Source organism: Geosmithia morbida, assembly GCF_012550715.1.
Source record: "Geosmithia morbida isolate 1262 chromosome Unknown scaffold_9, whole genome shotgun sequence".
In the NCBI taxonomy this organism is placed as follows: domain Eukaryota; kingdom Fungi; phylum Ascomycota; class Sordariomycetes; order Hypocreales; family Bionectriaceae; genus Geosmithia; species Geosmithia morbida.
The window spans coordinates 581,714-608,714 of NW_023336196.1; the positions used below are offsets into that span (position 1 = coordinate 581,714).

Below are 27,001 nucleotides of genomic sequence, written 5' to 3' on the forward strand. Positions count from 1 at the left end.
CTCTCCTCGCTGTTCCCTCTTCCCACTTCATTTTATCCTTCTGTTCTATTCTCTTTGTCCCTCTATTCCCTTCCCTCTTCTCCCACTCCTTGTCTTTTATTTCTATCCTCTCTGTCCTCTCTCTCACCCTTATAATACCCCCCCCTTTATTCCTCATCGCCTATACCCAGCATAACCCCCCAGCCATATTTCGTACAAGAAAATGCGAGCTGACATCATTCCAAAAAGCCCTCCTCGACTCCATCAAGGCAGACCATGGATACAACATGGACAGTAAGACTGTACGCAACCTCCTACAGCTGATGAGCCAGTTCGACTCTACGCAGCGACGAGACTTTTTGCAGTTTACGACGGGTAGTCCAAAGTTGCCTATCGGAGGTACGTCTCCTCTCTCCCTCTCTCTCTCCTTCTCTCTCTCCTTCTCTCTATGGAGAAGAGGTGATGAGGAAGAATAAAAGGAGGCTGAAGAAGAATACTAATCGTCACGATACAGGTTTCAAGAGTCTGACACCAATGTTCACCGTCGTGTGCAAGCCCAGCGAAGAGCCATACACGTCGGATGACTACCTTCCCAGCGTCATGACGTGCGTAAACTACCTCAAACTGCCCAACTATAGCGACATGGACTCGATGACGAAGCAAATGTCGGTTGCCATGAAGGAAGGCCAAGGAGCTTTCCACCTATCTTAGGGGTTTCCGTCTCGGGCAGGTAGACGGAACATTTTATATCTTATACCCAGGACTTTCCCCCCCACCCCTTCCATTTTCTTCTTTCAGTTCTAGTTCTAGAAAGAAGGAACTGCTAGTACTAGTTTTCTATCCTCGAGGACGAAATGTCCCTATGTATGGTATCCATCTAACCTTAATCCTACCTAGAATGGGACTATCCTGTCAAGAATGATTATAGAAAGAAGTCAAGACCAAACCAATCAATAAAGCACTTTGAAGAGATGACTACAAGGCATGACTGACTGTAATGGGAATGTCAGTGTAATGGGAATCGAATAGAGTTCGGGTTCTCGGGTGCTGTAGTCTTGCCGACACCCTACTACCCTCTCCCCCGACCCTCCATGTAATTTTCAATATCAGTATTGAAAAGGATAATGTTCCATTCTCAACTCTAGCTTGATTCTGACCATGATCATGTTGTGTTTGATGGATGTGGGAAAAACAAAATCTCTTTTTATCTCTTTTTCCCTTTTTCCCAAGATTTTTTTTTTCCAAAAAAAGAAAAAGAAAACAGTTTCATTATATTAGCAAAGCAATATCCATCATCATATATGATGAAATACACACCGACAAACACATGGACCCTGTTTTAATCTTTGTTCTTGAATCATTCATTATATTTCCACTGTACTCCGTCAAACATTGTGGAAATCTCCGTTCCAAATCCAAAGCCCGAGGAAAAAAAAGAAACAGCAAGAAGAAGAAGAAAGGTAGTATAAAGAAAAGAAAAAGAAAAGTCAGATACCTGTCATCGCCCAGAGAATCCCTCCCTCCCTCCCCTCCCTTTTTTCCTTTCTTTTCTTTTCTTTCTACTCTGAACCCCATAAATCAGGCGGATCGACAGAACCATCACGCAAAAGACTATCGGGCAACATCTGACTCCTGGTGAGGAGCTCAGAGGTCGAAAGTGAAGTGTCGGAGTTGTCAAGCGTGATGGGGGAAGAGGGGTTATTGAAATGCGGTGTGCTGGAGGGCTGCTGCTGCTGCTGAGACGCCCGCGTAGATGGTAGAGGAGGGGGGGCCAACGGCTGCTGGTGCTGGTGCTGCTGGTGCTGCTGGTTCTGCTTCCATCGTGGTTGAGACCAGGGTTTCTCCGGGGTGGATGCTTGTGAGGCGGTTGTTGCCTGGGAGGCGTGCATCTCCTGAGGACGGTCACGTTTCCTGAGGGGGGTGGAGGGGACGAGGATGGCGTCTTGGTCTCCATCTTGATCTTGGTGTTGATCGCGATCTTGGTCTGCAGGACGATGATCCCTAGACGGTGGACGACGTCTTGAAGAAGACGGACGACGACGGCGGCGACGAGTGCTCCCCTCGGTCTGGGCTACCATGTCGCCGCGGAGTTGGGCCTCGACCTGCAACGACGTGCTGTAGCTGCTGCTGGGGGCGAGGGAAGGGACGTGTGACTCCACCCCCTGCGCACCATCGTCATCACCACCATCATCATCACCATCCTCACCGAAGAGGGCGTGGCGTAGATTGGCGAGGAGCTGGCTCACCCCCGCGGGCGGCAAGTAGACGTATCGAGGTTGACGGCGGGTCTTATCCATCCATCCTTCCTCGAGGATCTCGTCCTCACCGAGCGGGTTGTTCAACTCGTATACCTGCGTGAGGTGGTACCTCCATTGCTGCTGCTGCTCCTGATGCCGACTATTTTCCTCGACGGGTTCGACGCACGCGCAGTAGCGCAGGTTTGAGCCCTCGTCAACGAGCCAGAAGCGCTTAATCGAGGCGAGTACCTTGTAGGGCAGGACCAGGTCGACCTCGTAACCAGCGGCTACGCGGTCGATGGTAGACCAGGGGATTCTGAGCAGGACATCGGTGCGGTGAGTCGGCGGGCCGAAACTCTGGATCGTAGCCAGGGGCACGCGCTGGGACTCGAGAAATTGAGACTGGAACGATGGGGGGCCGTGGTCCAGCGGCTTGCGGAGGGGTCTCTGCTTTGGCGGGGGGAGCCCCTGTCCGGACTGTTCGGCTGTCGAGGCGAGCTCGTTCATGGCGGACTGTGTCTCTGCGCCGGCGATGAACTCGCTATCTTCTTCTTCTTGTGTTGAGGCAATCTTCTCTGCGCCGGTCGTGAGTTTGCCATCGCCTTCGTCGTCGTCTTCTGGTGTCGAGGCAATCCTCTCTGCTGCCGGCAACTTCCGCTGCATATCTGCTGCTGGCTGCTCGGGCTCTTCGTCGACGGCCCCTTGTGGTGTCTCGGCCACCTCATGCTGTTCTGCGGAACCCCCATCCTCCTGCTCTTCTTCTGCGACATCATCCTCGTCGTCCTCGTCGTCCTCGTCAGAGTCAGGAATCTCAAATACACCCCCGTTAACCTTGGGTCCCCTGGGCGTGGGTGTCCCCTCACTCTTGACAGGTGACTCCTCCCCCCCTTCCTCCTCCACGGTCTCACCAAGCTCAGCGCTCCTATTCCGCCTTCGAGGCCTAGTAGGCGTGCTCAGGAGGTCCGTGGCAGAAGACGATAGTCTTGCGGTGGAAGTAGACAAGACCTTCCCCGTAATGTCCTTGAGCGGCGTCCCACGCGAAGTACTCGCATCAGGGCTTTTGTTGGAACCCCAGCTTTCCGTGGCGAAAGAGTCTTCGATAACGACCTTGCGTGCCTTTGGTTTCCCGGGGAGTTGTGAGAGAGGTACCAGCCCTGCTGTTACTGCTGCCGCGCTACTAGACCGTTGTTGGCTGGACCTGAGTGACGGGGATGGTTTCTCCTGGTCGGGAGGGCCGTACCGGTCCAGCATACGTCCGGTCGGGGGCGTGGAGAGCTGGCTGGATGAGGGGATCTCAAAACGGATGGAGCGGGTGGTTGGCGTCTGAGGGATGACGGAGGACTGGCGAGAGGCGGACACAGGTGCCTCGTTCTTCTTGGCGGATGCCACGATGGGCGATGACCTGCTGCTTCTCTCGCCAGCGGGGCCAGGGAGCTGCCTGGCGCTCGGGCTCGGACTTTCCGGTGGTGACTCCTGAAGCCAGTCATCGAACTCTGCATCGCCGTCGTCGTCATCCTGCGAGTCCTGCACGAGTTCACGATTCAAGAACTGCGTCAGGGTCTGCGTGTGGTAAGAGTCACCACCCGTCGTCTTGCGTCTGGAGGCACCGTCGCTCTTGCCACCGCCGTCCGCCCTTTTCGATCTCTTCTTGTCCGATTCGTCCCCACCGACTGTTCTCCTCCTCTTGGTTTCTGTCGCTGCTGCTGTTGCAGGCTTCTTCCCATCTTGCTTTTCCGTCAATGACGACGGCCCGTTCTCCTTGTCGGCACCACCATCAGAAAACCCATCCTCTTCGCTATCGCTGAGCGCTACCTCAGGCAGCTCCGTCATAGTGGACACAAAGTCTATCTGCGTCAGTGTGCGCTGTCGTGCATCTCCGGGCGGGAGGTTCGATGCTGATGCTGATGGCGGGGCTGACGAGATTGAAGTCGAGGGAGGAGGGGGGAAGGTAGAGGAAGGAACTGATCTCGACTTGCGTCGTCCGTATGTGCGTATCGTGCGTCGTCGGGGCGGGAACTGGACTTGTTGGAGGGATGGGGTGGTGCTGTAGATGCGGCTCGGGGGCGGGACGCCGCTGGAGCGAGTCTGCGGGGCCATGGTGAATCACATGGAGAATCCGACGGTTTCTCCTCCCTAGATCGGTTCTTTAGGCTTTTTGTTTGCTCTATCTTTGTCTCCAACTTCTGCTGTATCGATCTGGTGTGGATGGTCTGTATCGAAGGGCTTGTGGGATTGTGGGATGATGATGCAAGCTGGGCTGTGACGTGTTTGTGGGGTTCTACCTTTGTCGGAGGGGGCGAAAACGCGTCGACGCGTAAAGTGGTCACGTTGTTTTTCACTAGCATCATCATACTCAAAACGATTGCTTACAACACCATATAATTGTACTGAACGTCAGGCAACGATTAACCGTACTCGGAACAAAGACGTACGAAAAAGGATCACAGTGTTGTCATCATCGCGTGCAGTTATGAAAAGGGCATCACATGACCTCGTCTTACACATATATAGACCTTCCCCCCCCTCCTTCCCCCTTCCTGCCATCTATGCTTACCTATGCTTTCAAAGTCTTGAAAAATAGACGAGTGAAGAAAGAAAGGATAAAAAAAAACGAGGAAAAATAAGACAAAAAAAAAGAATAAGAAAAAGGGGAAGAGATGAATTATCACCCTACCTAAAGGCAGCCTTGACATCGGCACGAGGCCACTCAAACAGAACATCACCACCATAGATATCCCTGACGACGCGCTCTATCCTAGCCTCGACCTCGGTGTAGAACTTCTCGCATTCGTGCGTAACCTTGCTGACCAGGTCGCGACTCAGGGCCGGGTCGTCGGCGTCGCCAAAGTGCTTGTCCACGCGCTTGCGGAGGGCGTCGATGCCCTTCCGCACCTCGCGAGAGTCGTAGGTGGCTAGCACCTTGTTGAACATGGCGCGCGAGTTGGACGGCTGGGCTGCTATGGCCGTGGCGGGCCGGCCGGACTGCCGTTGCGTCTCAATGTTCTCGAGGTAGTCGAGCAGGCGGCCCAGGGGGCGGCGCATCACGGCGTTGAGATACAGGTTCATGTGCTCGCTGTACTCGGTGTGGGCGTTGTCCTTCCACACTTCGAGCACCTCGAGCCCGCGCGTGTCCGTCTCCTCGGCGAAGTGGTTCATGTTCTCGATCAGCAGGATGTGGAAGTTGAGAGCCTCCTTGTCTTCCGGGTCTGCGCCGCCCGCTGTCGCACCGGGGTTCTCCCGCGCAATCACCATCAGCGACTCGAACATTGACTTGAGCATGCGGTCGTACTCGCGGTCGATGGTGCGGCGGATCGGGAGACTGGGGTCCACGCCCGCCAGCATGTTCTCCACCGCCGTGGAGAAGTTGGGGAATATTCGGATGAAGCCGATAACGCCCTTGCGCTTGTTGATCTTCACCTTGGTCTCCTCGATGGCCCGGATCTGGTCGTCGACAAACTTGCGGAACCGCCCGTTCAATAAGCCATGCAGCTTCTGGAATATCGTGTTCAGGAAGTCTTGGTTCGACTGCGCAATCTCGGCCATCTTCTTCTCCACCGTCACCAGCACACCGATTCCTTGCCTGTTGTCTCTCTGTCAGCAGATGAGGTACACTCCAACGGGTAGCAGCAGCGGTAGGGGGTTACTAACAGAGGATCCTGCCCGAGAACCCACTCCATCAGCCGCGTGAATTCCTGGTCCAAGAACGCAAATATCACCTCCATGGCCCGCGTCACTCTACGCGCCAGGTCGCGGTCCGGCTCCATCAGCCTGCGGCGCCGAAGGTCGCCACCACGTCGGTCTCTGGGACGCAGCGCGCCCACGGCGTCGGGGAAGTCGGCCTGCTCGAGCGTGGTAGCGTGGAAGAAGTCGATGATGAAGTTCTGTTCCATCTCGACCAGGGGGAGAAGGTCATCGAGGGCGCCAGCAAATACCTCGTAAGGGAAGCTGCGGTCGCCGCCGGCCTTCTCACGCTCAACCTTGCTGCCGTCCGCGAGCGGGGATCGGAGGGCACGGGCGAGCGTCTGACTTCGCTTGACGGTAAGTTTCCTGGCGGCTGTGGCCACATTGTCCTGCTGCTTCTCGACCTGCGACGTGAAGAGCAGCTCGGCTTCCTCGCCCGTCATCTTGCGCGCGTTGCGACGCCAGGTGACGATGGCGTTCTGGAACTCGGCCTTGTAGATAGCCATACCCTTGTCCTGGTACAGCTGGATGAACCGACTCCAGTTTTCCCGGTCCGCATCGCGCGCATACAGCATCAGAGGACTGTACTTCCACAGCACGCCGCGCCCGGCCTCGTGGTGGCTGGGGTCCACCTTCTTGGACAGAGCGCCCTCCAGCGCACGACGCGTCTCCGACGAGGCAAGGTCGAACTGGCTCGCCATGAAGTCTAGCAGACGTCGCATGAAGAGGGCACTCTCCTGCATGTACATCTCCTTCTTCTCCTGCACGATCCTCATGTGCCCGTAGCTGCTGTTCAGCCCTGATGTCTGGTCCGCATCCAGGCTAGCCGCCATGCCGTTCACCTTGCCACCGTCGTCGCCACCCAACTTCTTCGGGTCAATCTTGTTCATGGCCTTGTATAGGATCACGAGCGACGACTCCACATCCTCTAGACCGCGGATATTATCGAGCGGCGCGATGCGGAGGACGTCGAGGTCCGTGGACGTGATGGCGCACGTCTCGAGGAGCGATTCGAGCTCCTTCTTGAGCAGCTTCTGGTTGGCCGTCTGGACCTGCAAACCCTGGCCTTGGGCCTCAATGTAGGCAATGTCCTCTGATAGGGTCTGAGCAAAGTTAGCAATAGACATGCACACACACACACACACACACACACACACACACACGCGCGCGCGCGCATGTATACATGTACACATGCCACGGCGAGGACGTCTGAGGCTTACCGAAAGTTCAACCGAGTACAACGTGAGAAGGTTGTCCAATTCCTCACACTCAGAGATAGACAGGTCGATCCCGCGCTTGATAGCGTGCACGCGCTCGTCTTCCTCCTGGAAGCGCGCCAGCCAGCCGCCAGCCTGGGTCTTGTTGATCTCGCGGTCCAGATCGACCTTCATGTCGTCCAGGTTGCGAGTCTGCATCTGCTTCCCGGGAATCCAGCCGAAGTGGTTGAGCCAGGTACCGATCTCGTCGCTCTTGTTGTCGAGGATGTTGGGGTCGATGCCCAGGTGTTGGAGATACTTGGCGTCATTGCCAGCCACGACCGACCTCTTCGGCTGCTTTACTTCAGGCTGCCGGGGTTCCGGCCCCTTGGAGGCCACCGTTTCTTCTTTGGGAACCTCTCTAGGCTGACCCTGGGAGCTGCTGGGCCGGCTGGAGTTGGGCACCGTGATCTTGACCTCTGGAACAAGCGATGCTCTCTGGGGAGCCCTGGGGGGTAGGACAGGCTCTGTGGAAATTTCATTTTCGTTGCGGGAAGGCGGTCGGGGAGGTGCGGGGACGACGCTCGTGATACCGTCTGGCTCGTTGGTGGTCTTGGCCTGCACCGCAAGCTGCCTGAGCCTGTCGCCTGCACCTCCGGGGCGGGGCTTGAATACGTTTGCGGCGGCGGCGGCAGACGCAGCCTTGCGGAATACGCCAGCTAGGTCTCCCTTGGACTTGGCGGACTTGATCATCGGCCCCAGCCCTGGACGGTTTTCCTCGCCGTCTGGAGGTGATTGGGGGAGCGATTCCGTGTCGGTAGGGGAAGTAATCGAGGCAGGGGCAGGGGACTCCGGGGCAGCTGGTGACTCGGGAGCGGTTGCCTGACCCAGCGGTTCTCGTGTGACCCGCTCGGGGCTCCGAGGTTCAATACTGGCCATGGACGGCGGCAAAGGAGAGCCAGCATCTGCCATGCTTCCGGTGATGGAGGTCGGGGTGGCCGTTTCCTTGCGGGGCGATGTGCGATCGGAGTTTCTCGGGGGAGGGGCAACGGGATCTCGCTTGGCGACGGCGGCCTGCAGGGGACGCGGAACTAGGTCGCGGTCGAGAGGACGGACGGGGTCCATCGGCGGGCGCCTTCTTTCGGGGGGCACCTGATCTTCGTTAGTAGCGGTGCCAGGCCTAGAAAGCTGCTGCGGTGGCGTCGGCGTCGACATAGATGTTGGCGGCTGCGGCAGGGGCTGCGTTGGAGGCGCAAGGGGTTCGGGAGTCTCGCCGCCGCCGCCGAATCGTCCGAAAGCGCCAGGGCCGTTCATGCCGTTTCGGGAAAGGGGAGGTATACTGGAGGCGTCGTCGCTCCTTGTAGCGAACGACACCGCCACCGATTCCTGGCTCTTGTTCGGGTTGACTTTACGGAATCCAGCCCGGTCTCTGGATGCTGTCGAATCGAAGCTACCGGCCGGGGACGCGTTGCCGCTCATAGGCGCCTGGGCCTGGCTCCTCTGGAACCTAGCAACGGGCTCCGACGGGACCGGAGGAGCGGGCGACGGTGCCGGGGAGGAATAGTTGCTCTGCTGGCTGGGTCGCTTCTCGAAGGCATCTGTCGGCCTGGGCTGGGCCTGTGCCTGGGGCGGAGGTCTAGGCTGCTGTAGGATGGACGGAGGCTGCTGCAGCGATGGCGGCGGCTGTGACTGGACCTGCGGCGGGGGTGGTTGCGGCGGCGCGTTGGCCGAGCGCTTCCCTGCACCCAGGACCTGATCGAGTTCTTTTTGGTCGAAACCGACGAGGTCGGGGAGGTTGCCGTTTGTGTATTTGCCGTAAATCTTGACGAGGGAGGCGATGAAGAATTTCTTCTCCTTGTCAGACTGGGCCTCCCAGAAGTAGGGCTTGCCGAGCAGGACGATGAAGCCGGTATTACCGGCCCACTCCTTCTGCTCCCATGTCACGTTGGGACCGGTATAGGATTCGATGCGGGCGAGGTCGTCGAGGTTCCACGTCTTGCCAATGGAGAAGGTGCCATTAGGGTTCTCCTTGGACTTGTGAACACGCACACGGCCGGATTTCCGGACGGCGATGATGATTACACGTGGCTTCTGGGTGGCTGGCGTGCGGGCTTGAGGAGGGGGAGGGGAGGCAGGATGGGACGAGTACTCGGTGATGCGAATGTGGGTGATGTATGTTTCCTGGGCTAGACGGCGATGGTAGCGTCAGTTAGTCTCGGTTTGGCGGGGGGTCCTGCAGAGTGTGAGAAGTAAGAGTGAGGGGATGGGCAAACGTACGAGAGCCATCAGGTTCCCTCTTGCTGAAGCAGGAATCAATGATGCGGCGTTTCTCGTCCTCGAATCGCCCGGCCCTGCTGGCGCCCGTGCCAGGACCGGCTCCGTTGGCGCGGTCCATATGCGACTCGAGGGACCTAGGCTAGGTGGTTCATGAAGGGGGTAGAGGGGCGAGAGAAGCGGTCGGGGGCCGCATGGGCATGTTCGGAGATGTAGAAGACAGCCGTTGATGAGACCCGGCCCTCGCGCAGTCAGGAAATAGAGGCTGTGGCTAGTTCGAGGCAGATGCCGGTGCTTGGTCGGTAGGGGGTGGAGGGGGTGGTTGGGGCTGACGAGAGATGGAATGAACGAATTCCTGGAGCAGTCAAGACGTTCTGCGACAGATGAACGGCACCTCCCTCTACCAAGCACCTTTGGTAGACCGTAGCGCTGAGAGGTACGGCTGGAGCAGTGCTACATTAACGGGGGGGGGGGGGTATTATGTGAGAGTTGAGCACTCAATCGACCAGCAGCCACAACGTATTACATGTAGTATTATCGTTACATATCAGCGCCAATTTTCCGACTGGGGAGGGAGAATAAAAGTGGAATCTCCTCTCCAAAGACTCCTCCCAAGGGGCGCGATATTGTCGCGTATCTGTGTTGCGTCTTCTCTTCCCTCTTGATAATACTGCCGTTCGTCCTAACAATCCCGTTGAGGCTGCCGTGGCTTTTTCCAGCCTGCAAGCTTCCATGGGTGCTGGCTGTGATGGTAGGTGGATTACAGAGGGTTATAGTGGGTACCTACCTGGCCTACAGGCGTCTTGCCTCCAGTAGCATCCCAGTGCCTTGCAGCGCCTGGCCACCGCTATTGTTCCCCATGAAACGCGGACCGGTGATGGGGCAGCCTATCGGTTTCATGCACACGTTCCTGATGTGTCGGGGATGGCGATTCTTATTTACGATGGCGATGGCCAATATTCTTCTTTGTTCTATGCTATATCATACTTTGTAAACGATGATGGAAAATCGCAATCCGGAGATGACGGCCTGGGAGGGTCCTAGGCTGGGTGTTCTCGCTCTTTCCTAGTTCGTAGTTGAAAAATGGGATATGAAAGCGATGGGTTACCGATGACGCACATGCCCACTCACCCCCCGTCCCCTCTTCCCCTCTCTTGAACTACACCGAGGCCATCCATTCTCCTCGTAAACGGAGGACCATGATAGCGTCACGCCATCAAGAGCTGCCTCCATCCGGATCTCTGGGCCATACTGCCTCATACACCGACGCTAGACGGAACAGGATTCACCCAGGGCACTGAACCGGTAAATCGTTCCTCACCCGGCACGTAGCTGAGCATGGGCATCTGCGATTCCTTGACAGACGCCTTCCATATGAAGTAGCTGCGTACCTGGCTTAAGCTGAAGACCCAGCGGTCCACAAAGGTCAGCACCGCGCTGGACCAGGTCGACGTGGCAGCGACGCGGCCGCCAGCCCTGCAATGGGCCACTGCAGCAGGCTTCCGCAGGTCCTGGTAGGCCTGGAAGGCTTGTTCGATGCTCTCCTTTGCCGGGGTCCTGTCGCCGTCTCGGGACGCGACAGCCTTGTAGAGCTCGTTGCCCAGGGCAAAAACATCCACCATGCCCTGGTTGCAGCCTGAGCCGGTGTTGGGCGTGAACTTGTGCGCGGCGTCGCCTACCAGGACGAACCGTGACCCGCCGCTCCAGTGCTCTGCGACGCCCTCCTCGAGGTCCACCATGCCCGACTGGATGCGCAGATCGTATGCTCGTCGCATGGTGAGAGCATGGCCAGGCAGCAGCGACAAGTCTCCGCGCCTCTCTATCAGTGATCGTTCGTCTGCCTCGGTGTACCGCACGCGTTCTTCGGTCGGACTGTCTAGCCGCTCATAGATGGCTACGACGGCCGAGTCCGGGCCGCAGAAAAGCTGCGTCGAAGTTCCCGGGCCGTGCGTCTCTGACGCGGTGCCCGGCTCCAGTCTGGAAGAGGCGCTCAGAGGGAAGCGCATCCAAAGGCACCGGTAGGTGCTGACGAAGGACCGCTCGTCGTCGGTGGCGTGGGAGAGCCCCGTATTGAGGGCCCGCACGTGCTGTCGTACGATGCTGTGCGCACCGTCGGCGCCGATGACGATAGACCCGCGGTATGCCGTGCCATCCGCGCATGTTACGCTGACGCCGTCCTCGTCGGTCGACAGGCAGGACACCTTTTTGTTGCTCAAGATGCTGACCTTGGCTCGGTCCGGCAGGGATTCATAGAGGGTCTTGGAGATCTCGTGGCGGCTTACGACCCTAGGACGGGCACCGAGACTGAGAGGAGGAAGGTTCATCAGTATAGGGGCACGGAGTCAAGGTCTGGAATCCCCGCTGTACTCACTAGCTGTTGAAATCAACGGCGTAGTCATAATTCCAGAGGTCGTTGCCGTCATGATCCTGACGAGTGTTGTGCCAGAGGGCAGAGCTGACGTTTCCCAGGGTGTCAAGGAGTCCCAGCTGTGCCATGACGCGCAGGCCGGACGGCATGAGGACGAGGCTGGCTCCTGCGTCGACGACGACGCTCTCCCGCCTCTCGAGAAGGACGAAGTCGAGGCCGGCGTGCGACAAGGCGTGGGCGGCGGTGAGGCCGATGGGGCCGCCACCGACGACGATGACTCTGAAGCTGGAGTCCATGTGGGAATGAACAGAAGTTTATACTGGCTCTTCCCTCTTCTTCTTCCTGTATAGCGGCTGGTATGCGTAGGTAGGAAACATGGAGAAGGGGAAGATGCAGGAGAAGAAGAAGAAGCGAGAGGGGCTTATACAGATGTTTACGAATGGCCGTTGTCTGCTTCAATCAAGTTGTATATATAAATGCATGCATCACTTCTGCGGTCTTGCTGACGCTACACAGATCACACCCGCATATCCCAGATCTAGGCCAGGGATGAGTATTGATTGAACGAAAGGCCCGAGCGACGGGACATGCGGCGGTAGTGTTACCACCACCGCCACTGCTGCTCGTATCCACAGTGAACCGAAGAGTCAGCTCGAAGGCGCAGATAAGTCGTACGTCGACATGAGCTTACATGCTAAAACGTGAGTTCCACCTGCCTCATGAGAGAAGGCGGATATTTGGCGAGATGAACCACCAATCAACCTAGTCAGCGAAGCATTGTAACGTTGGGGATGAGGACAAGGCTCATGGCAGATGCCGTCCATGGACCATGGTACATATACCGACTTCGGTCAAGGGTCTCGCTTAAGAAGCGGGTCAGATGCGAGAGGGGTCCAGGGAGAAGGAGGGGGGGAGGGGTAAGGAGGGAAAATGGCAGTGAGAGAACAAGAACGGGAACAGGGGACGAGGAGCTATGGATGTGTCAAGGTATGCCGGGAAATCGGTGACGACCACTTGGCACTTGGGGATGAAAGATGAAGTTTTGCATAGACTTGGTACTATCCATGGCGGTGGAAACGAATCGTTGGGGTATCGCATTCCCGTACGGGCAGGAAAGAATGCCAACGGTTCCAACGACGTTGGCCGCCCAGTTCATAGCATTCGCATCAATCAGCAGTCTTCTTTTTTTCCCCGAGACGTGTATGGAAGATCAAGGGGGTCTGCAGTTGTCGGCCAGCTACGGGTACATTTATTATAGGTGGTATCTGGCTGACTGTAGCTCGTAATATTACTCCGAATCCGTACCCGTACTCGTAGTCCATCATCAGTCGCAGGCTATCTTAGCTATTGGCTATCAACTCTCAGCCATTAGCTATTAACTCTCAGAAGCTATCAGCTATCACAGTATATTGAACTCATCCTCCCCTCGAGAAGGGTTTTTACTAATACCAATATTACCAGTAGCAGCGACAGCACTACGAGTACCTAACCCTTACTACTGTACCAGCTAACCACGGTGCAATAATTACTACTAATGCACTAATGATACCTGCTGTAAACCGGTAACGACACCACCTACTGATAAAGCCATAATAGCTACTATTACCTGCTACAGTAATAACTAATAGCTAGCTAATCTGTGCTGTAGGTGATTCCTATAGCTACTGTACAGATTGTTATTTCTCTAGTAGCAGCGTAAGACGACTGCCAATTCAATACAATCATGGGAGGCCAATCAATGAAAGCATCATTGTCTGGTTTCAACTCCAAGTCACTGCTCCAACCGTCGATCCCACGCGAACCTCGGGACTCGCATCTTTCACATACCAACTAATGATACGGTGCTAGCCCTACGTAGGCATATCTGTCCTCATACACATTACAGCAAAGATCAGCCCGCGGGACCCACGGGACCGGAGACACTGACTGCCCGAGCTTGCAACTGCATCGTGCAATTACAAATACAAAGACAGCTCTTCTTGTTCACCTCACACTCTCTCCCCTTTCTTCCCTCTCTTGTTTTCTCCCTCATATTCCGTCCGTCGTGCTTCATACATCGAAGGGACCAGGTTGAGCTCAATCAACGACAAAACAGAAGAAAATAAGAGAAGAACAAGAAGAAGAAAACACACACACACACGCGCGTACGAGCAATCATGGCATCATCATCATCGTCATCGCGAAAGACCCTGGTGACGGCATCCAAGGGCGGCGTGACGGCGACCCTGTTCTCCGTCGCCATCCTGGCCGTAGTGTGCGCCTTGGCATTCGACGCCCTGCACCTGCAGCTGAAGCGCTCCGGCATGCGCGACCTGCTCAAGGAGTTCATCGACCCGGCTGACACGCGCATCCGCAAGCACTACACTGGCGTTGCTGCCGTCGACAAGCTCCTGTTCGTCCTGGTCGTCTTCTTCCTGAACGTGTTGGACCCGAGCCGACCGGAAACCTTTTTGTTCGTCGTGCAGTTTGCCGGGCAGCTTGTCGCCCCCGTGGTACTGCAGCTGGTCGAGAGTACGCGGCGAGGCAACTCTTGGAACCCTGCTGGCTTGTACGCTTCTCTCTCTCTCTCTCTCTCTCTCTCTCTCTTCATTTTTCATCTTATTTTATTCAATTCGTTCATCGTGACAAGTATCTCCATCCTGTCATAGTCTCTCTCTCTCTCTCTAACATTGTGGTAGTGCCATCTTTTGGGGTCTGCTGATGCAGATCTTCGGATACGCCGTCGCCTTCCCGATCTTCGCCATCGCGCACCTGGTCTTCTCGCCCACCGACGCCCAGAGCCTGTCGCTGCGTGACCCGTCCAGGCTGACGGTCGTCGTCCCCGCCATACTGCTAGGATATCTCGTGCCCACGCTGCTGCAGCTGTTGCCGCTGGAGGACTACTCCCACCAGACGGCCATTGCCATCTGGCAGCCCTTCCCCGTCTACACCTTCGTCCTGTCCTGGGCCTTTAGCCATACGGCCCAGCGTCTGACCCTCACGACGGGCGGGGCGCCCGACAAGAACGACACGGACAGGAACGCCGTCGACACGGCCTACGACTTCGTCCTGGCCGTCGGCGCAATCAGCCACTGGGCCACCATCGCGAGCATCGTCGCGGTTTCTGTGCAGCCCGAACTGTTCCCGCCCAGTGTCGCGGAGTCGCTCACCTTGGCCAAGGTCTTCGTCCCCAAGCCTATCCGCTCATACGGCCCCGCCTCCCTCCCCGAAATCTGTAAGCAGTTCCTTCAGTGGGACTACATCTTTGGCTCGGCAGCCAGCCTCATCTGGGCTGCTTCCCTGGCTGCTAGGGTTGGCGCGTGGTCGTTCAGCCCGGCGGGAACTGTGTCTATTCTCAGGTACATCGTCATCTACGGTCCTTCCGCCGCTGCTGCGGCGCTGATGAAGAGGAGGGATGCCGTCGTGTATGGTGCCTAGATTCCATAGATGGGAGTGCTGCCTCTTGGGGTCCTTTTGACTCGTATTCTCTTGCTTGCCCATAACTTCCGGTGAGCAGTCGTATTGTTTTGGAATATGTAGTAGATGACATTGATGCTACTAGAGAAATGCCATGTAATAAATTCTTGATAGGCGTTTTGCCATGACGCCATTATACATGTGATACGTTCCAATGGCACCAGCACCTGCAATCGGAGGCAGTCTGCTATATACTAAATCATTGACGCAGCTTTTTTTTTTTTTTTTTTTTTTTTTTTTTTTTTTTTTGAAAAAACACAAGCTTGCAAACGTGAAGGTATAGAGGTAATGTTGAACAAGTAGAAGAAAGGAAGAAAGGAAAATAGTAGATTCCCGTATACCATCTCTCTGATAATAATGCCTTGACACTTTCACTGGTCATGTCCGGCGTGCCAAGGCACATACTCGGGCTTCCATGTTGTTGTGGGGTTGAGGTATGTGTGGGGTTTGAAACCCCCCCCCCCCCCCCYCCCCCCACAAGCCCCATAGAATCCGATAAGTCAACAACATATTACACTGAATTCCTCCCTCGCTTCCCCTCCCGGGATCGTATTATCCGAGGTCGTGTAATATATATCTTCAATCTCGTACTCACTTAATCCAGAACATTGTTTCTCAACTTATATTATTTTCTTTCTCTTCTTTTATTTTAATTTTTTTAGGTCTCGAAAAGCTTGTTGTTCAATTCACATTCACAACCCGTGTTCCTCGTCCAGACGCTGCAGTAGAACCATCGTCATGTCGCCATCTCCCATTGTCAGGGTCGCTCCTAACGTAAGTCTGTTCCACTGGCATGCCTGTCGCGAGATATTCACCGCAAAGCTCCTTAGCTCTCGAAAGCTGATGAATCCTCCCCGCTCACACTTTTCTCCCTTCTCACCAGGCGGCAAACCGAGCTCTCAATCTCCTCAGGACAGTCCAGTACACTCACCCCCCTTCATGCCCATGCCACTCCAATCCGGGGTACCATGCGCAGCAGTCGAGCAGCAGTCTCCTGTCACGGCTCCAGGCTGGACCGGGCTCTCCCGCACGTCGCTACGGCACTCCGGCGGCGGCAGAGCAAAAGGAGTACGCTTTTGAGATGGCGTCCTCGTCCGTCCGGTTCGGCCCCGGCGTGACAAAGGAGGTGGGGATGGACTTTAAGAATCTCGGTTCCAAGAGGGTGTGCGTCGTGACGGATGAGACGGTCGACAAGCTCGATGCTATGAAGCAGGTGCGCGAGGGTCTCACGAGGGAGGGCATCAGCTTCGAGGTGTTTAAGAATGTCAAGATTGAGCCCAAGGACAGTTCGTACGTTATTCTCATCCTTCATTCTATCCAACATCACCGGTCCCTTTGCTTTCCCTGGGCGGAGGAGCAGACGGACTGAAAAAAAAAGAGAAGAGAAACAAAAAGAGGACGAAAGACACTAACATTCTCTTCAGCATCAAAGAAGCAATCGAATGGGTCAGGCCCTACCGGCCTGACGCCTTCCTGGCCGTGGGTGGCGGCTCCGTCATGGACACGGCCAAGCTGATGAACCTGTACAATGCGTACCCGGACGCCGACTTTCTTGACTTCGTCAACGCCCCGCTCGGCAAAGGCCGACCCGTGGACAAGGCGTTGACGCCGCTGATTGCCGTGCCCACGACGGCGGGGACGGGCAGCGAGACTACGGGCACGGCCATCTTCGACCTGGTGTCACACAAGGCTAAGACGGGCGTGGCACACCGCAACCTCAAGCCCACGCTGGGCATCTGCGACCCCCTAAACACGCGCACCATGCCCGCCGCCGTCAAGGCCAGCTCCGGCCTCGACGTGCTCTGCCACTCCCTCGAGTCCTACACAGCCATCCCCTACAACGAGCGCACCCCACGCCCGACCAACCCGCTCAACCGCCCGGCCTACCAGGGCGCCAACCCCATCTCCGACGTCTTCTCCCTGCACGCCCTGAACCGCACAGTCAAGTACCTTCCCAGGTCTGTGCGGGACCCGGACGACTACGAGGCCCAGAGCGAGATGCTCCTTGCTGCCACACTGGCCGGTATCGGCTTTGGAAACGCCGGAGTCCACCTCTGCCATGGTAGGTGCAAACCCCCCTACCCACCCTGTTCCTCTGCATTGTCCGATGTGTGCCGTGCTGACGAGACCTGAAGGCATGTCGTACCCTATCTCTGGCCAGAACCCGGGCTATAAGCACCAGGGCTACGACGTCCCCAACCCCATCATCCCCCACGGAGTGTCCGTCGCCGTCTCCGCCCCCGCAGTCTTCCGCTTCACTGCCGCCTCCAACCCGGAGCGCCATCTCGCCGCTGCAGAGGCCTTCGGCGTCGACATCTCCAACGTCAAGCGTGAGAGTGCGGGCGAGGTCCTCGCCGAGGCTATCACTCGGTTCCTCGGCGACCTCGGCGACCAGCCGGCCGGGCTGAAGCATCTCGGCTTCAGTGGGGCGGACATTGACGCACTTGTCGAGGGGACCATCCCGCAGGCTCGTGTGCTCAAGCTGGCACCTGGGCTGGATACGGAGCTGGAGGCGGAGAAGGAGCAGCTGAGGAAGTTGTTTGAGAGTGCCATGTCACATTAGATCAGGATGGGTAGTTTGGGGAGTCCAGGTGTGCGCGTTGCTTTTTTTATCTCGGGGGGAGAAAATGAAGAATTTTTTATAATGCGATGTAAGAATGGCTATGTGTATCGGCGGTCTCGTCCGTGTCATTTTTATGTACTGCAGTATCAGGGGGACTTCAATCAGTACTATTGGCAATGAGAAAGATGCTCTTGGATGCTATGAAAGGAACTCGCCTAGGCAGTTATCCTGGCCTTTTTTTTTATGAGACCGCGCAAGTTGGCATCAATGCTAGTCCCTCGGAAAGAGGAAGGCGTATCTTATGTCTGAACTAGGAAAGCACCGTGCAACGAATGGTTTGTTGCGTCACCCTCTGTGCCCGCGTGCTCCTTCTTTGCCATGTCCAGGATCCCCAGTCATGTTTCACCGTAGCCGATATCGGGATCAGACAGAGATCAACCTCCGCTCGTACGAGCCAGGATGCACGATCCTGTGGCCATGGAATATGTATGTTTAATGCCTAAAAACGACAATAGCGGGTAGCTCACTGGAACTTCTCGGGGTCGCTTCGAATCATCTTTCTCGATACGCTAATCTGCTTGACGAGCGCCAGTTTGCGTGGTTCGACCGCTCGTCGATCGAGCCTTCGCTTCCCATTTGCAAAAACAACAGTATGATCGGGCACAGTGTCGCGGGGTGCTATAACACTTCTCGACGTTATCGTGCAGTACTGCGGACGAAGACGTCAGCGACATTACATACCGGTAAGATGTAGGGACGAGGGTGAGGGGGGAAATGTCGCATGAAACATACCTTGCCAATCTTGGCACCGCTACCAATCTTGCTGCCAGGCTGGATGACGGTGCCCTCTCCCACGTCAGTGCCCCCCGACTCGATCGTCGTCCCGGCCTCGATGACGACGTAGTCTCCCAACGTCACACCACCTCCCAAAGGAGACGAACCTCCATCCTCGTCAGCCTCCACCTGGGGCTCCGCGCCGACCTGGCACCGCTCTTGGATGACGCATCTTCGGCCAATCAGGATGCTGCCGGGGGTCGAGTTGAAGCGCGCGCGGGGGTGGATCAACGTTTCGGACTGGATTGTGATCGAGTGCGTGCCGACGAGGACGGCCTCCTTGGGTATGGTCAGGGACGATGAGAAATTGACGGGGGGTTTAGGACCACTCGAAGGGGCGACGGAATGACGTTTGCTACTGGACATGGCAGGCCAGCACGTATGCCTTGCAAAATAAAAGGAAGAAGAAAAAAAAAAAGTGTAGGCCAGCAATGCTAGGATTTGGGAATGATGATATCAAATATTGTAGAGTTGACGTATTCGCGTCCAAGATTTGGAGCAGCTGTCGCGCCAGGACCTAAAGTTGGCCGCCGTGGGTCCAAAAATGAATGCCCCAGGCTACAAGGCTTGAGTGCCAAAGTCGCCTACGAGCTTGCCCATAATTTTACCCCGGATTGATGGGCCCAAGTGGTAGTAGACCCACGTCTTCATGGGCCTCCACTCTCAATTGCGACCATTGCGACCATTGCGTATGGTGTATTTCAAGCCTTTAGATGAAGAGAGACAGACCAGAGTCGGTTAGGTGTAGTCTCGGAGTCTCGAGGACATGCAGTGCATACGAGTACGCTCTATTGAATAGTTGGTGGACAGGGCGCTGTAGGTAGTAAGCGAGAGTCTGGGCGTGTCCTGATGGCACTTACACGAAAGATTGAGGTGAGAATGGAAATGCGGGGTGTCAAGTGGGAAAATCAATAGCTGAGAACTGTGCACATATTTCTTCCAGAAATTAGGAATCCCAGCATCCCTACGGTGGTAATTCATGTAGGACAGTCCGCTCTGTGGCATTACTCATGCCTGGAGGACAGAGCCGAGGGCCTCTGCATCGTACGACGTGTGGGGGGCAACCCCAGGAGACAGAGTTGATTCACGTGACTTTGATCTGGAGATAGACGGGGGCAACCCCGCAAAGACAACAGAGGACGAAACACCTTACAACAGCACAGAGCGTGGTAAAATGGCAGAAAAAAAGCAACAGAAATATAGGGAAATTTTATATGCATCCATATAACCAGAAATAATCGTGTAAGCGCAAAGAATGGCGGACCTACCGGGGAAAGATGCTCCAAACCCCCAGATTTCAGCGAGCTCCACGTCGGCTAACTCAAATAACAAATCTGCTAAGCGAGACTTGTGATTTGCCAGCCAGGTGGGTGCGGATAGCGGTATTACGCTAACGGTTATGCTGAGTAAGTCGGGGGAGGATGATTGACCAATCATAGAAAGGATATTTCTGACCTGATGCCGAAGGCAACAACCTGGAGTAACTTGGCAGGAAGCCTTGAAGTGCCTCACGTTCCCTCCAACGTATATTTGATCGTATTCCAACCCCCCCAATCGCCAGTCAACAAACGTCACGATGCTGTCTACGAGAGCGGTGCCCAAGCAGGCCGTCACCGTCTCACGGACTGCCGTGAGAGGTCTGGCAACTGTCCAGGATGGCACCCCGAAGCGAACATACGGTGGTCTGAGGGATCAGGACCGCATCTTCCAGAACCTCTACGGACGGTACCCTGCCGACCTTGCCAGCGCCAAGAAGATGGGTGACTGGCACAAGACCAAGGAGATTATCCAAAAGGGCCACGATTGGATCATAGGCGAGGTCAAGGCATCTGGTCTTCGTGGCCGTGGCGGTGCTGGCTTCCCTTCTGGTCTGAAATGGGTAAGCAGATAGTCCATCATCATCAACAACCGGGGGAGGCGGGCGGGGGTCGCCGGGCGAAGCGGATTTGTCGGTGCGCTAACAAGATTGAAATCATCCAACAGTCCTTCATGAACCCAAAAGGCTGGGATCAAGACAAGAAGCCACGATACCTCATCGTCAACGCTGACGAGGGTGAACCCGGCACGTGCAAGGACCGCGAGATCATGCGCAAGGACCCCCACAAGCTGGTCGAGGGGTGCCTCGTCGCTGGCCGCGCCATGAACGCCACGGCTGCCTACATCTACATTCGCGGCGAGTTCTACCAAGAAGCCGCCATCCTCCAAAACGCCATCAACGAGGCTTACAAGGACGGTCTGATCGGCAAGAACGCGTGCGACTCTGGCTACGACTTTGACGTCTTCATCCACCGCGGAGCTGGTGCCTACGTGTGTGGCGAGGAGACGTCACTGATCGAGTCGCTCGAGGGCAAGCCTGGCAAGCCCCGTCTCAAGCCCCCCTTCCCGGCCGCTGTAGGTGTCTTCGGCTGCCCTTCCACCGTGGCCAACGTGGAGACCGTCGCCGTGGCGCCTACCATTTGCCGCCGCGGCCCCGACTGGTTCGCCAGCTTTGGCCGCGAGCGCAACCAGGGCACCAAACTGTTCTGCATCTCGGGCCACGTCAACAACCCCTGCACGGTCGAGGAGGAGATGTCCATCCCCCTGCGCGAGCTCATTGAAAAGCACTGCGGCGGCGTCCGCGGCGGCTGGGACAACCTCCTGGCCGTCATTCCTGGCGGCTCGTCCACGCCTATCCTTCCCAAGAGCGTCTGCGACGACCAGCTCATGGACTTCGACTCCCTCAAGGACAGCCAGTCCGGTCTCGGCACGGCTGCCGTCATCGTCATGGACAAGAGCGCGGATGTCGTCCGTGCCATCAGCCGTCTGTCTCACTTCTACCGTCACGAGTCCTGCGGACAGTGCACTCCTTGCCGTGAGGGTAGCAAGTGGACCGAGCAGATCATGCAGCGCTTCGAGGCCGGTGAAGCCCGTGAACGTGAGATTGATATGCTCCAGGAGCTTACCAAGCAGGTCGAGGGCCACACCATCTGTGGTACGTTTTCTTACTTTTCCTACGTCACGTTTACTCTTACCACCCTCTTATTATCCTTTCCATCTTTCTTTTTTTGGAGGATGATATGCTAATGGCCAGTCCAGCCCTCGGTGAAGCTTTCGCCTGGCCCCTCCAGGGTCTCATCCGTCACTTCCGACCAGAGCTCGAGGCCAGGATTCAGAAATACTCTTCTCAGCATGGAGGTCAGGCCTTTGCCGGTGGATGGGAGAGGTCGGCGAGACAGCAGGGTAAGCTGATTGCTCCTGGGCAGTAAAAGGAAAAACAACCGAGCGTGGCTTTTTTTTTTATCTCTTTGGTTTACTGCTTTGATTTGCCCCCTCTTTCCCCTGTCGGCGTCATTTATTAGACGGGACCCGCGGCTTTGGTTAGAAAGATTTATACTCGTATGCGTCCGTGTAGCCTATCTAGCAGATGTGCAGGGTCTGGTCGTGTAATTTACTGTCTATTCTTCCCCTGCTGTGTGTCCGACTGTCGTAGGTCATCAACGTGTTTGTGTGTTTGTACATTGGCAGAGTGCTCATATGTTTTCTTCTTGTCCAATCTCCAAAATTCGGGTAGAAGAGAAAATGAATTTTCTTTCCACTCACTACCCTTCACCACTCACTACCCTTCACCACTCACTACCCTTCACCACTCACTACCCTTCACCACTCCCGTGTTATACGTTTGTTTTTACGCTGGCGTGTGTAATCCTTAATCATTATTTGTCGTCCTTGCATGGTGGATTGGATTAATGAATGAATCAAGAAAAAGAAAGAAAAAATGATGACATGAATTTACGGGGGTCGAATGCCACAAGGGGAAAGGTTATTCCAACGCCGGAATGTGTAGCCTTAGGCATACCTCTAGCAAACATCGAATAACCTACCTTGATGCGTTGAATCATAGCATAGATGGAAAAACCAATGCAACGATCATTGCTGTAGCAGATACTCCTTATAGAAGGATTTGATCTCACGTTATAGTTCAACACTATTGTGCTAAATGACGGATGTGTCCATAAGTGTAATAACCGACAGAGGGTTTATATGCACACGCCGTTGTGGGTTCTATCTGACCGACAGCTCGCAGCTCCACCCGGACATAAAAAAGCAACGTTCCGATTTCGTTTTCCGTCCACACCTCTAACTTATCCAGACTCCCCCTCTTCCGCTCGACAAAACCCCCCCTCCCCTTCCTCCCATTGTTTGTGAGAGCTGGACCTCTCCTATACTCTGTGCCATTCTTTCTTGGTTTCTTCTTTTCCGTATCCATTTTCTCAAACGCCATGGCCAGCTTCTATGAGAAATTTGTCGCCTTTGGCGTAGATAACGGTGAGAGCACGCGTGACATGAAAGAGAGAGAGATAAAGACACACAAGACTACATGAAGTATGTCGATTACATCCCGGGACATTGGACTGATTACTCCTCCTCCTCCTCCTCCTCCGATTCAGCCGGTCTCGAGAGGCTCCTCCGCCTCTTCCAGTCAGCATGCCTGATCCTGACGTCCTACCCGCCTCTGGTGGCTACGCTGCTGCCGTCGTCGTGGCCGTCGTCGTCTCACTTGGCAGTGGAGACGTCGCTCCGCCAGCTTCAGAGCCGCTTCAACATCACGCGCCGCTGGCTGCGGCTCTTCCGCTTCCTCGAGCCCCTCCAGGCCGGGTGGCGGTTGTACCGCGCCGAGAACAAGACGCTCGAGATGTGGGTGGACGCCCATGCCAAGACGTGCTTCGGCATGTTCGGTCTGCTCGAGTCCGTCACCCTCTTCGACCTGATCGACGTCGACCACCTGGAGATCTGGGGCCGCGAGATGGCCGTGCAGATCAACGTCGACGCCCAGAGGTTCTGGTTCATCGCTCTCTACCTGTCTGCCCTCAGCTCGGGCATCAAGCTCTTCCGCATCTTTAGCAGTAGCCGCAGCAAGCAGGAGCAGGCTGCCGAGGTCATCGAAGATGAGAAGGATGCCAAGCGCGACGACAAGCAGGGTGAGAAGCTCTCGGTGGAGGAAAAGGTTAAGGAGGAGAGGAAGCGCCGCAAGCAGGAACTCGCCAAGATCAACCAGATGACCACCCAGCATGGTCTTGACCTGCTCGCCAGTCTGCTCGATCTCGTCATCCCGGCTTCGATCCTCGGATGGGTCGATGTGGCACCTATACTTGTCGGCCTGGCCATGTTCACCACCTCCATCATCACTGGTGCTGCCGTGTGGAAGAGGAGCGCTCGTCAGCTGGAGCAACGCGCCTGAAACGTCCGATGACATGATTCCATTCCCTCTCTTACATTTCCCCGTCTGAATATCCATTTTTGTTTAAATTTTTTTTGTAAAAAAAAGATAGACTCTCTCGCCCCCCCCCCAAATTCTCATTTTTCCACGATAGATATAAGCATTCCATACTATATCACCAGAAAATTTGCGGCATGTTCCTCGTTTTATAGAAATTCCCTGACGCCTCGGTTCTTGTTCCTCGCATATTGATATTGCCATCATCGTCGTCCAGTCAGGACAAATCTGCCCGTCTCAACACGCATTTTCCACCCGTCCCGGAGAAGCGTCGCCGCAACGGCCTGTCTGAGTTGTGACACTCCGCTGGCGGTATGCTTTCCGATACCGGTGATGATGGTGAGCGGCTGCTCTTGGGCCCTCCTGGAGCGGAATTCGCCCAGCTCATCCCACCACTGGCGCGCCTTTTCCCGCGCTATGCGCGTACCGTCACGTACCGTCACGCCGTGCAGGTCGATGGACGTCTTGGTACTTGTCTGCCTAACCAGGAGATCGGCCGCTGCAGAGGTCAGCTGGTGCGCGTTGTTGGTGTGCTCTACGGCGCGCTCGCGGTAAACGATGGCCGCTTGCCTATATAGAGAGTTGGAGGCTCCGCGACGGTATAGCTGCGACGCATAGGCGGATGCTTCGCGCTTCGCTTGGTGGGAGATGCTGATGCGGCCTATAGTGCTTTCCAGGTCGGCCGGGCTGGCGGCAGATCTCGAGGGCTTTGCTGCTACTGCTGCTGCTCTGCCAGCTTTGCCAGAGATCGAGATCCGTGCGTCGCTGTTGCTGGCCGGCGACAGTGGCCCCATTGGGCCTTCTAGGTCCTCGTCTGGCAAGGGAGTGATGCGGTGGCTTAGGTCGAGGCGCTGAGTCCACGGGTTCTTGATAAAGTATCTGCTCAGGAGAGCGGCTATCTCGTTGCACGACAGCGGGTTGCCGGTGATTTGAAGGAGAGTGGACAGGTGACTTTCCGGGACGTTGGAGTATTCTGCGCTCAACTTCTTGACTTGCTCCCTCGCCTGCTCATCTTCGGATGTGATGCCTAGGGAAATGTATGTATCTATGATCTCGGCAGCGGCCGCCCCAGCGGAGCACTTTCTGCGGTAGTATACTTTGAGGACCTCATCAAACGGCATGTTCATCCGGTCTGAAAGAAAGGAAATCTCATCTTGGTCTAAGATTGGTGTTGGTAAGGATGAAAGGAAAAAATACACGTGTATGAAGCAGTCGGGTCCGTGACTCACGCTTAAGTTCCTTGGCCTGGCTCTTCTCAAGGACTTCTTTGCTAGTTGAGTCGACGGCAGACTCTGGCGTATTTGAGATTGGCCTTTTTCCCTTCTTACTCTTCTTCTTCTTCCCTTTGGCCGGACCGGCCGTCGTATCGTCGGGCTGGAAAAAGGCGTCTATGCCTCGTTGCTGCTGCCCGGTCGACTGCAGAAACTGGATATTGAGCAGGTCATCCAGTGCCGACTGGAAATCCCCGTTTGCCTTCTTCAGGGCATGTTTTACATCGTATTCTTTGAGTTCACTAAACATGTCCCACAGGATGACGAACTTGAACTTGTCGCTGTAGTCGTTGAAGGTAGTGAGCCTCGGGACGGCCGAGGCCGAATCGGCCGGGGTGGATGATGTGTCGGTACTCGACGACACCGTCGTCCTCCTGGCACGGGAGGCCTGACGACTGGCGCTCGTCGTAGAGGTGCTCAGGTCATCGTCGCGAGAGGGGTCCATCTCTTCCTCCGCGCCATCGTACCCATGGCCACTCGGATCGAACCCTGTTGCCTCTTCGAATACCACATTCTGCGACAAGTCTTTGAGCGTATCCTCTGCTGCCTTGTATCCGAAAAAGGTGTCCAGGTCGTAGTCGCCTGCAATAGCAACTACGACGGTGTCATCGAGCAGAGTACGGAAGGACTCCTGCGACAGAGGACATTGTTTAGCACGTGTTCACCTTTTAATATTGGGAGAATCCCTCCCCTGCAACCATGGCTCATCAGGCATGACTACCCAGCAGTATAACGGTGTCTCTGCTTCTGTTGACAATGCAATGGCCTTTAAATGAGGGGATCGGGACTGACCACTAATCTTTCCAATGGGTCGCCATCTTTATGAGCCATGGCGTGTCTTCTTCTGATATATGGCTTCCCGTTGCGTGATATGGACGGGTAGGGGGTGTATCAAGTTGGGCCCATCAAGCCCTGGTTCCATACATTGGTGAGGGCATGTGGGCTGCGCCATACGTCGAAAGGTAGGTAGAGAGGGTTATATACGGTGAAGTCCAACATATAGAGTCTTTCCTTGAGTGAACAAGTCTTGCGTCCGACAAGAAAACACAGTCAAGCTCCAGGCAAACTCTCATCCGTTCTTGTATGCTCCGCTGACGACTCTTCGTTGGGCACTGGTTGGTAGATGTAAAGAGCGACTAGTCACGTGCCAGGACGAGAATGGACTTTTATCTCACGAGCGGTAGTATCAACTAGTGATTGATCTGCGAGGATGGAGAGTTGCTTTTGGATCGATACAGAATCATTGTTTGTTTACATCCTGATTTTAGCCTTTTGTCCTTCTGAGCATCAAATAGACTAATGCGTACCAAAAATGAATAAGGATTATTCACAGCCGCAAGCTGCAAGCAGAACAAGGTTTGGTGGTGACGACTTGTTTTATATCACGTGAACGAACCTGTGCCTAAGGCGTGGACTGGTTGGGCGCCCCGGGCGCCTAGACCGCTACTATCTCTGCCGCTGCGCCTGCTACATGAGGTGGCAGCACGCCGCGTGGTGGCCGTGGAGGCGGCAGGGCTCATAGAGGTACCTAATAGTTAGTTTACTTTACATATAAAATCCGTGTGCATGCTAGAATGCGTTGATCGCGATTACACAATTTAGCTCCCCGCGCTCAACTAGAGCAGTACTATCCATATTTCGTATAATCTGTAGTAATCTGTACATGTATAATAATATTCCATATCAATATACAGATTAGTATTAGTACATGTACAGAACAGGAAAGAAGATACCGCAAATTGTAAAAATGTGGACCACACCTCTATGTGACTAATCCTACTATTGATCCCATCGCAGAAGAGGGCATAGACTGGCGTCACACGATTGACCGAGTATTCTTCCGGGGTTGCTCCTGCCTACTCGTTTTGCTACATTCCATCCTCAAGTG

At 55.4% G+C, this 27,001-nt stretch overlaps 10 protein-coding genes across 10 annotated transcripts in view; 5 read left to right on the top strand and 5 right to left on the bottom strand.

Annotated features, from left to right (window-relative positions):
* Positions 1-690, top strand: part of GMORB2_7694 (E3 ubiquitin-protein ligase TRIP12) — a gene marked incomplete at both ends in the record, with an annotated part of 6,413 nt that extends 5,723 nt beyond the window's left edge. The window contains 2 exons of the mRNA XM_035469659.1: positions 229-281; positions 535-690. Coding sequence (XP_035320753.1) covers positions 229-281; positions 535-690 — 209 coding nt within the window. The remainder of the gene's footprint in view (positions 1-228; positions 282-534) is intronic.
* A 900-nt stretch (positions 691-1,590) lies between these two features.
* On the bottom strand, positions 1,591-4,313 carry GMORB2_7695 (uncharacterized protein; the record flags this gene model as incomplete). Its single annotated transcript, XM_035469660.1, has 4 exons — positions 1,591-1,611; positions 2,055-3,393; positions 3,457-4,064; positions 4,239-4,313. The coding sequence occupies 4 exons, from the start codon at positions 4,311-4,313 to the stop codon at positions 1,591-1,593; spliced, it is 2,043 nt and encodes a 680-aa protein (XP_035320754.1).
* Positions 4,314-4,886: 573 nt separating this feature from the next.
* GMORB2_7696 (exocyst complex component 1) lies at positions 4,887-9,488 on the bottom strand (the record flags this gene model as incomplete). Its single annotated transcript, XM_035469661.1, has 3 exons — positions 4,887-5,807; positions 5,861-9,279; positions 9,371-9,488. 3 exons carry the CDS (start codon positions 9,486-9,488, stop codon positions 4,887-4,889), a joined length of 4,458 nt encoding a protein of 1,485 aa, XP_035320755.1.
* A 1,135-nt stretch (positions 9,489-10,623) lies between these two features.
* Positions 10,624-12,031, bottom strand: GMORB2_7697 (2-polyprenyl-6-methoxyphenol hydroxylase; the record flags this gene model as incomplete). The annotated part of the gene is made up of 2 exons (XM_035469662.1): positions 10,624-11,671; positions 11,739-12,031. 2 exons carry the CDS (start codon positions 12,029-12,031, stop codon positions 10,624-10,626), a joined length of 1,341 nt encoding a protein of 446 aa, XP_035320756.1.
* Positions 12,032-13,891: 1,860 nt separating this feature from the next.
* Positions 13,892-15,152, top strand: GMORB2_7698 (uncharacterized protein; the record flags this gene model as incomplete). The annotated part of the gene is made up of 2 exons (XM_035469663.1): positions 13,892-14,227; positions 14,442-15,152. 2 exons carry the CDS (start codon positions 13,892-13,894, stop codon positions 15,150-15,152), a joined length of 1,047 nt encoding a protein of 348 aa, XP_035320757.1.
* A 777-nt stretch (positions 15,153-15,929) lies between these two features.
* On the top strand, positions 15,930-17,754 carry GMORB2_7699 (hydroxyacid-oxoacid transhydrogenase; the record flags this gene model as incomplete). The annotated part of the gene is made up of 4 exons (XM_035469664.1): positions 15,930-15,965; positions 16,075-16,481; positions 16,616-17,253; positions 17,327-17,754. 4 exons carry the CDS (start codon positions 15,930-15,932, stop codon positions 17,752-17,754), a joined length of 1,509 nt encoding a protein of 502 aa, XP_035320758.1.
* A 523-nt stretch (positions 17,755-18,277) lies between these two features.
* GMORB2_7700 (dynactin 6) lies at positions 18,278-18,954 on the bottom strand (the record flags this gene model as incomplete). The annotated part of the gene is made up of 2 exons (XM_035469665.1): positions 18,278-18,463; positions 18,547-18,954. The coding sequence occupies 2 exons, from the start codon at positions 18,952-18,954 to the stop codon at positions 18,278-18,280; spliced, it is 594 nt and encodes a 197-aa protein (XP_035320759.1).
* Positions 18,955-20,164: 1,210 nt separating this feature from the next.
* On the top strand, positions 20,165-21,833 carry GMORB2_7701 (NADH dehydrogenase (ubiquinone) flavoprotein 1; the record flags this gene model as incomplete). Its single annotated transcript, XM_035469666.1, has 3 exons — positions 20,165-20,467; positions 20,572-21,559; positions 21,664-21,833. The coding sequence occupies 3 exons, from the start codon at positions 20,165-20,167 to the stop codon at positions 21,831-21,833; spliced, it is 1,461 nt and encodes a 486-aa protein (XP_035320760.1).
* Positions 21,834-22,847: 1,014 nt separating this feature from the next.
* On the top strand, positions 22,848-23,806 carry GMORB2_7702 (Peroxisomal biogenesis factor 11 (PEX11); the record flags this gene model as incomplete). Its single annotated transcript, XM_035469667.1, has 2 exons — positions 22,848-22,893; positions 22,941-23,806. The coding sequence occupies 2 exons, from the start codon at positions 22,848-22,850 to the stop codon at positions 23,804-23,806; spliced, it is 912 nt and encodes a 303-aa protein (XP_035320761.1).
* Positions 23,807-24,045: 239 nt separating this feature from the next.
* GMORB2_7703 (Smr domain) lies at positions 24,046-25,944 on the bottom strand (the record flags this gene model as incomplete). Its single annotated transcript, XM_035469668.1, has 3 exons — positions 24,046-25,001; positions 25,072-25,744; positions 25,906-25,944. 3 exons carry the CDS (start codon positions 25,942-25,944, stop codon positions 24,046-24,048), a joined length of 1,668 nt encoding a protein of 555 aa, XP_035320762.1.
* Positions 25,945-27,001: the final 1,057 nt, after the last annotated feature.